The sequence below is a fragment of the Nothoprocta perdicaria genome, unplaced genomic scaffold, assembly GCF_003342845.1.
Source record: "Nothoprocta perdicaria isolate Ctin4 unplaced genomic scaffold, notPer1 scaffold_513, whole genome shotgun sequence".
NCBI lineage: Eukaryota > Metazoa > Chordata > Aves > Tinamiformes > Tinamidae > Nothoprocta > Nothoprocta perdicaria.
In genome coordinates, this window is record NW_020455770.1 from 30,650 (window position 1) to 39,301 (window position 8,652).

General features: G+C 54.5%; 2 protein-coding genes across 2 annotated transcripts in view; one reads left to right on the top strand and one right to left on the bottom strand.

Moving 5' to 3' along the window:
* Positions 1-1,934, top strand: part of LOC112954895 (LIM homeobox transcription factor 1-alpha-like) — a 23,318-nt gene extending 21,384 nt beyond the window's left edge. The window contains exons 5-7 of the mRNA XM_026048156.1: positions 312-447; positions 784-942; positions 1,780-1,934. Of these exons, the coding sequence (XP_025903941.1) occupies positions 312-447; positions 784-942; positions 1,780-1,934 (450 nt within the window). The remainder of the gene's footprint in view (positions 1-311; positions 448-783; positions 943-1,779) is intronic.
* A 5,276-nt stretch (positions 1,935-7,210) lies between these two features.
* On the bottom strand, positions 7,211-8,227 carry CHCHD5 (coiled-coil-helix-coiled-coil-helix domain containing 5). The gene is made up of 2 exons (XM_026048153.1): positions 8,191-8,227; positions 7,211-8,000 (listed from the first exon to the last, which is right to left on the bottom strand). The coding sequence occupies exons 1-2, from the start codon at positions 8,225-8,227 to the stop codon at positions 7,828-7,830; spliced, it is 210 nt and encodes a 69-aa protein (XP_025903938.1). The 3' UTR covers positions 7,211-7,827.
* Between the last annotated feature and the right edge of the window lie 425 nt (positions 8,228-8,652).

Below are 8,652 nucleotides of genomic sequence, written 5' to 3' on the forward strand. Positions count from 1 at the left end.
AAATTGTACCTTCATCTTGTAGATGAAGAAAATTGCATCTTCAACTTGCACAAAAACCTGCACCTTTATCTTGCAGATGAAGAAAATCGCATCTTCACCTTGCAAAAAGAAATTGCACCTTCATCTTGCAAAAAAAATTGCACCTTCACCTTGCAGATGAAGAAAATTGCATTTTCATCTTGCAAAAAAAAAATTGCATTTTCATCTTGCAAAAAAAAATCGCATTTTCATCTTGCAAAAAAAATGCATTTTCATCTTGCAAAAAAAATTGCACCTTCATCTTGCAAAAATCCTGCACCTTCGTCTTGCAGATGAAGAAGATCGCGCGCAGGCAGCAGCAGCAGCAGCAGCAGCAGCAGCAGGAGCAGGAGCAGCTGGGCAACCCGCGCCTGGGCAGCGCGAGAGCGACGGGGCGCAGCAGCCGGCAGAGCAACGAGGACAGCGAGGGTGAGCAGCACGGGGGTGGCACTTGCATGCACAGGGCAACGTGCACGCCAGCAARCCGCCCAAAAGGCCGTTGCAAACAATGGGGCGACCTTCCCTTTTCCCTTTTTTGGGGAGGCCTCCCAGTTTTTTTGCAACGCCCTTTTGGGCGGCTGCATAAAACTGCAAGCCGAAATTGCAGCGGGGGAAGCAATTTGGTTCCCCAGAAGGGAATGTCTCCACGCAGGAAGACCTTCCCTTCTCCGCTGCGTGTCTGCGGYGGTTCATTGCAGCACCGCGATGGACGGGGCGCTCTTGCAGCCGCTCTTCTCCAACCCGCCCCGCTCCTTGTGTCCGCAGACGGCGGCAGTGTCCACGGGCTGGACGGGCTCCTGGTGCCCTACGCGCGGCTCCCGCAGCAGCCGCTGCTGCCCCTGGAGCAGAACGGCTACAGCACGGACCTGTACAGGCAGGGGCTCACGCCGCCCCAGCTGCCCGGAGACCACCTGCACCCCTACGGTAGGAGGGCGCCGCGGCGGCTCTGCAGCCTCTGGAGGGTCCAGATTATGGAAGCCCAGCTTGGGGCTTCCAAGCCAAGAGCAGCCAAGCCCCTCGCCTTGGCTTTGCGCAAAGCCACAGAGCCCTTGAGGGTGGCCGGGACCTCTAGGGATCACCCAGTGCCACCCCAGAGCATGGGCACAGGCTGCGTCCAAGCGGATCAGGAAGGGCTCCAGGGAAGGAGCCTCCACAGCCTCCCTGGGCAGCCTGGGCCAGGGCTCGGGCACCCCCAATGACAAGGAATTGCTCCTTAAGTTCCTGGGGACCTTTTGGTGCTTCAGTYTGTGGCCGTTTCCTCTAGTCCTATCGATCATCACCACTGCAAAGAGGGCGCCCCATCCTCCTCACTGCCTCCCTTGAGGTATCTATAGACATATAGATATGATATAGATCTATATCTCTCTCTCTGTAGAGATATATCTACAGATATATATCCATATCTATATAGATATCCATATCTATATGTGGATATATATGACCTAGAGCACATGCCACATGCTCTAGGTGTGCCTGCTTGAGCGGGAAGGTTGGCCTAGATGATCTCTAGAGGTCCCTTCCAACCTYGAAGATTCTGTGATTCTGTGCAATAATCGGGTCCCCCCTCAGCCTCCTCTTCCTCAGGCTGAACCGCCCCAGCTCTCCCAGCCCTTCCTCCCAGGGCAGATGCTCCAGGTCCCTGCTCATCCTCGTAGCCCCGCGCTGGACCATTGTTTTTCTTGACCTTGGTGACAGAACGGCTCATGTTCATGAGGTGTTCGTGACGAACTCACCCATCTCTCCCTTGTCTTCCTCCTGTAGACTCCGAGGGAGTTTTTCATGACATGGACAGTGACAGCATCAGCCACCTGGGAGACTGCCTGCTGTCCACAGCCGAGGCCAACCTCCTCCAGGCCCGCGTGGGCAACCCCATCGACCGACTCTACTCCATGCAGAGCTCCTACTTCACCTCCTGACCGTGGAAAATGGTCCTTGGATGGACACGGCTCCAAATTCCGACCGAGGGTGAGGGAGAGCAAASCAGACTGAGACCTTCGGAGACCCTCGCTCAACACTGCTCAACGGAGGAGGCCACGGCGTCTGCCGAGCTCATACRCGCTAATCCGCGGAGACCGGCCACGCAGACTGGAGGACCTTGGGTTGCTTCTCTCCTTTATGTTCCTACCCACAAGTAGATGGATGGTATAATGTTGTTTAGCTGTAACTTTAGCAGTTCGTCCAGTGTTTTAAGCTTCTGAGCGTGTGGCCTTCACACCAAGACTGGTCGAGTCAGCCGGCCTTGCCCGTCGGAGCAGCAGGTCACCTTCTCCTGCCAGCTGTGTTCGCTTAAGCCTTGGCTCCAGCTGAGCTCTTCTTGGGTCCCCGACGCGGCCTGCATGGGACACGGGGAATTTTGGACAGGAGAAGCCAAGATCTTGAGACCTCTCGAATGGATGACGCTGCTGCCCAGGGACCTTCCTCGTGGCGGCCCGTTAATTGGCACGAGATGAATTTTTGAGTTTGGCGTCTCACAAAACGCGTGGTCGCTTGGCCGCAGTCGAAAGGTGGTGCGTGGGGATCCCCAAAAAGGACATTTATCCTCTCTCTTATCCAAGGGTGTCAAGACAAGTGTCCCACAGCCAGCGTGCTCTCACCTTTACGTCCTTCTTTGCCTATAGGATAAGTTTATTCCCATTTTGGGCAGAAAAAAAAAAGCGAAATTTTCCTCACCAAACCACATTGCTTGGCACTTGGTGCGTTTCTTTTCCAAATAACAGACTGAAGCARTTTCAGTCTAAAATTATTCCTGCTAGGAAAGCCTTGCCCGTAACTCCTGTCCACAACAGGGCTTCCTACGCTGGCTATACCTTTCCCTGGAGACATCCGGAATGCTACAAGAGGCAGCCGGGCTCCAAGGGGAGTGTAATAAAAGCTAAAAAAGGCATGAGAGAGCACAGAATGGAAGTCCAAGCTGCTACCAAAAGGAAGCTCTTTGTTCTCCTGCCCACCACCCAAGTCTAGGATCTGGTCCTTCGGAGATGCGAAGGGAAGCTGGGATTGCTAGAAAGGACGGGTGTTCCCATGAGGCTGCTTGCAACATTCCCGTTGAAGGGATAAGRGTGTCCAGAACAAACAATCCCATGGTTTGAACGGACGGAGTGACTGGCAAAACGGCTCCCAAGGGAAAGAGCAGCCTATTTTTACATCTCGATCCCAAGAGCGATCCCAAGATCCCATCTCGATCATGAGGTGCAACCAGAGAAGCTGGCTGACCCACGTGTCCACACACCGTGTTTGACCTCCAAGTCTGCACAGCCTCCCAAATTAAAATACAAGATGCCTAATTACTGTCGGTGCCGCGCTTACGGAGGGAGATACCCAGAAACTAAATAATCCCGCATTTGGGGTGAGACGCAATCCTGGCACACCTGGATTTTTATCGGGACGTCTTCATCTTCTCAAGAGCCCCGACMTAGGGAACGATGCGGAGCGGAGCTGCAGCTCTTCCAAGGCTCGCTCCCGCTCCGTGTCACCTCCATGGAGCTGTGTGACCGTGACGCTTGCTGAGGGGCCGTCACCTGGAGCAATTCCGTAGCTGGACATCCCTTTGCTGTCCGTATCCCATGTTTTCTCCCTGGGTTGTGTCCCTTACACACATTTTGGTATTATTTTTCCTGGGAGAATGGGAAGCCTCTTGCAGAAACAGCATTTTCCGACATTTATTTACCTAGATAGGGGTTCTAGGCTAGGCTTGACCCATTAAGCCCAGACCCAGCTGCTGCCACCAGTGATTTCCACTTGGGTTGTGTGGCCGGCCACCCTTGGGAAAGGAGACCGGCATTTCCTAAAGCTGGGCTTTGCTGCCGGCGGCTCTCGCACTAGAGCTGCTCTAAGCTTGGGTGAAGTTTTAAGGGAATTCTAYGGTGAACCGTGGGCAGGTTTGTTTCTTGCAAGCGTTGGAGCCAGCTTCGCCCACCTAAAACCCTTCCCTCTCCTCATTGTGATCTAGTGCTGTGATGTGCCAATGTTTTTTTGGGTTTTGGGGTTTTTTTTTTGCATGTACATTTGAAAATAAAAGCYGAACTTGAAGTGGAAGCCTGGGGCTTGCTATGGACCTGCTTGCAGGTCCATAGAGTGTCGCGTGGTCGCGGTGAAACCYGTGCTGGGCTTCTCCGGAGCACAGTCCATGAGAACGTGCCCTTTCCCAGGGGCTGGGAATCCTGGAGCAAGCGAGGAACCGGCCTTGGCAGCTGGTCGTGTCCCCGCAGAGAGGCAGCAAACCCGCGAGGAGGAGTTGGAGCGAGCGGCGGGAGGAAGAGCAATCCCAACGTTAATAAGGAATTAAATAGAGGAGCTGCTGGGAATGCCCATTGCACTGAGGAAGAGCAATCCCAACGGGAATGAGGAATTAACCACGGGAGCTGCTGGGAATGCGCATTGCACTAAGGAAGAGCAATCCCAACGCGAACAGGGAATTAACCACGGGAGCTGCTGGGAATGCCCATTGCAGAGAGGAAGAGCAATCCCAACAGGAATAGGGAATTAACCACAGGAGCTGCTGGGAATGCCCATTACCCTGCCATTCCCAGCTGACTCTGCCTCTCCAAAGAGGAAAATCGAGGTGCAAGACAGCCCATTAGATGAAAAGCGCTCCCCTTTTTTTTTYCCCCAGCTTTAAGGGACTCGGAATTCCCTGGAGAAGAGCCAAGCAAAGCAGGAGTGTGTGACTGGAATGCGGCTCGCTGCCCTCCCCGGCTGCCCCGCTCGGTCCCGGGCCGGCCAGCACCTCTAAATCTCTCCCCGCGCCCGCCAACACCAAAGCAGCGCGCTGATTTATGGCTCCTTTAAGTAAGAGAAGCAGAGTGTAAAACGAGAGCATTTTCTGGGTGAAAAATTAAAGASGTGGTTTCGGTTAGTTCCTCATTCTAAGGGGATGTGTAATTTACCTTATTGGTGCCGAAGTTCCGCTTGAAGGGAGAAGGGACGGCAGCAGAAGTTAAAGCAACAGGTTGGGAAAATCCTGGCACGCTTGTCTTCATATTCCGACCGAGGAGGGGGGAAAAAAAAGGGAGGAAAAACAGAGAATTACCTAATGATCCTTGGCTTTCTCTTAGTTTAGCATCTCTGAACTGCTTCAATATATTAATCAATTATCCCTCGTTACCCCCCATACAATTAGGTGTTATTTGTTTCAGAGATGAGTAAGCAGAGAGCTGGAACATAGAATTAGTCGATCCCCGGGGTCACAGAGACAATGGGGAAGTCTGAGCAGAAAAACTGGCGTCCAGTTTGCTCAGCTGCCAGGCAAAACACACAGATATAGCTGAAAACAGGAGTTCAGAACAATGAGAAGGGCAGAAAACACAGAATATAGGAGATTTTTTGCCAAGTAGAGAGCAGGAATCCTAGAAACCCATGCTGGAAGCTAAGCGATTTGAAGCAAAACTACTACAGTGATAAAAATAATAATTAATAATAATAAAGCACTTCTGTGCAGCTGAAAGGTATTTGTGACCAATTAGCCCTGAGTGAGACCTGTAAGGTTTTGCAGTTCTCTTTTAACAGTTCTCAGGCATCTTAGARCTTGGTCCTCTGGGTTCTTCTCGATACCGCAGGGCTCGAGTGCTTATTTCTGGTCCGAGTTTGTGAGAGAACCAAACTACCCGAATCCCGGCCTAAATATTTGCCCTTTCTCTGCGTCTCCCGCTCCAGGAAAGGGAACTTTATTCACTTGATTCAGCCGCTTGGCATTAATTTAAGTGAATCTCTCTGCAGTCTTTGGAGATGAAGCTGGACCTACTAGTTCGGTTGCCCGAGGACTTCTCCCCATGTCCTACCTGTAAGAGCTTCCCGCACTTGCTCCTGTCCTACCTGAGCTTAGCAGAAACSTGGACATTAACTCCTCAACAGCATCACCGTTGGCTGGTGCAGGAATGGAGAGAACCCCCCTGGGCCTTTGCAGTTCTTGCTTCTTTATTGAGAATATTCTTAGAATTAAATTTGGTGTCCTTGATTGCACGTGGGATAGAGCAACATCTCATCATCTACCTCTCCTCCTGCTTGCTAGTAAGATGTTAGAGAGACCCAGGAGAGCCCATGGGGAACAAGGTCCCGGCAGCTCCAGGGTTAACACGACCGGGCTAGCAATAAGCGTGGCTCAGGCTCCTGAGAAGGAGGAGGCGCAGCCGGGCTTAGGAGGGGCCCGCTGCACCTTCAACATAATGAAAAACGGCTTTTCTGCTGACGGGCTGACATTTCAATACAATGTCAACACCGCGTGAAGCACCCGCGGCGCTCCACGGCGGCACCCTTCACAAAGCTATTCCCACCGCAGCCGGTCGTGACTCATCAGGTGCCGCCCGGTATAAACCATCTCCAGAGACAGACGAGAAAGAGTCTCCCCTCTTTTCTTCTAGCAGCAGGTGCCTCCTCTCTAAACACGCTCAGAGGTCTCGGAGTCTTCGCTCTTCATTCGCTCCTCTTCATCTCCTCCTCCTCGGGCTCTTCCTCCRAGGGCACCGGTGGCCACCTTGCACTTAAAGGCCCCTGTTGGCTGCGGCGCTCCCAAGCTCGCGTCATTCCCGGCGTCATTCCCACGGCAGGAACTCCCTCTGCTGTTCCAAAGCAGCACGAGACACGGGCTGCCCCCGCAAAACATCTCCCCACGCTGCCGGTTTTAGGGTGCATCAACCCAGGACCGACTTGGGCCTCAGCAAGAACCTCAACTGTGGGGGGCCCAGGTCAGAGAGCAGCTCCCATCATCAATGGGCCAAGTTAGACCTGGCTTTTGAGCTTCTAAAACTCTTTTTTGAGCTTGTAAAACTCTTATTTTTTGTTTGATTCGGGTATAAAAATAAAAAACACACTGCAATTAATAACCAAGGAAAGTGCTGGAGAATACAAGGAACAGGTCTGCTTTCAGCCGTCTTATTCAAGCATACCTGCAGGTTCCTGCTGATCCTTCAGTACTTCAGTTCCATAATTTATTCCCTCATGATGTTGCTAAGAACATGGGACCGCTGCAAGCAAAACCCAGAGCTATCATTGATTGCCGATGGATGAGGAATGCTCTGCCACCCCGATCGCAATGCAGCGGTTTGCCGAAGACGGTGTGGAGAGAACCACGGGCGCCACATCCCAGGCCAGGGGCTGTGCTCCCTTTTTCCCAAGCAAAGCCAGCTTGGGAACGGTACCCGGAATACAGAAAGAGTTTCCATTCATTCCTGTTGCTGGATTTTAATGCCTGGGATCCCCTATGACAAAAACAGCACAAATAAAAGAATCAGGTAGACTTTGGGTGCGTGCAGCACCCTAATTACAAGGCACGTGGAAGCCTGTCACATTCAGGCCATTTCCATACACTTAGTAACACGTTCTTTACGTTAACATTGCGCTATAGAAGTTCGCAAGACATTCAGCAGCGCCGAGTGTTACAGGGTGACCTATTTCAACAGCCACTCCGCACGTATGGCTGTCCAAAAYCGCTCGGTTAGCAGAGCTGGGCGAAAATCACGACTCGAAGTCGACACGACGGCTTTCACSCAGCGCAATTCACCAATTTAGCCCAAGCCAGCGCTAAAAAAGACCAAGCAGTTGCCTTCGAGCACCCTTGGAGAGAAAAAGGCGCTGCCTTTTCCCCCGTTCCACCTACACAGGAACCACTTGGCTGACAATCCATGTCCGTGGCTTGCCACACCTGGAGCGGTGCGCGCATTCTGTCCCGTTTTGTGAGGCAACGAGGGCAGGATTTCTGCAAACAAGGCGTCAAGGAGGAGGGCAGGAACGCAGGAACAGAGGTCTGCGTGCCCRCTCCAGCCGCTCGGCTCCCAGGATGCGGCCCGGGGAAGGGGCACGAGGGCTCCGGCCGCCTCAGGCCGAGGGCTTCACGCGCTCGGCGCACAGCAGGAAGCGGTTCACGTGCTCGGTGCAGTTGCCCACGGCCGCCTGGTTCTCGTGGAGGCAGCGCTCGAAGGCGGCGAAGGGCTCGGCGCAGTCCTGCCGGATCTGCCGCACGATGGGGCTGCCGGGGAGGTGGGGGGGCCCTCAGCAGTCCGGATGGCCCCCGGGGGGCTCCACAGAGCCCAGGGCCCCGCTCGGCCCCAGAGCCCTGGCAGACAATGAGGCCCCAGCCCTTTGCCCATCCTGAGCCCTGGCCCCAGGGACCCCCCAAGACAGTCCCCTTGGTGGGTGTGCAGACCCCGGCCCGCCAGTGATCCTGGAGACCCCCTGCACCAGCCTCCCGACAGGCCCAGAGACCCCAGCCCTCCATCCGCCCCCAGCCCCTCATCTACTTCCAGCCCCAGCTCCCCAGTGGGTTTGGAGACCCAGGCCCCAGCTCCCCAACAGGCCTGGAGACCCTGGGATCAGCCCCCCATCCACCCCCAGCCTCCCAACAGGCCCAGAGACCCCAGCCCAAGCTCCCTGGTCACCCCCAGCCCCAGGCCTGGCCTGGACCTCAGCCCCAGCCCCTCAGTGGACCCAGAGACCCCAGCCGCACGACAGGCCTGGAGACCCCAACCCAAGCTCCCTGGCCACCCACAGCCCCAGGCCTGGCCCCCCAATAGGCCCAGAGACCCCAGCCCAAGCTCCCTGGTCACCCCAAGCCCCAGACCTGGCCCCCCAATAGGCCCGGAGACCCCAGCCCAAGCTCCCCAGCCCCCCAATAGGCCCAGAGACCCCAGCCCAAGCTCCCAG

Coding starts and splice junctions, on each gene's coding strand:
- CHCHD5 (XM_026048153.1), bottom strand. CDS start 8,227: ATGGAGGGCTGGGGTCTCTGGGCCTGTCGGGAGGCTG. Junction 8,001..8,190: donor CTGGGCCTGTCGGGAGGCTG/GTGCAGGGGGTC, acceptor CGGACTGCTGAG/GGCCCCCCCACCTCCCCGGC.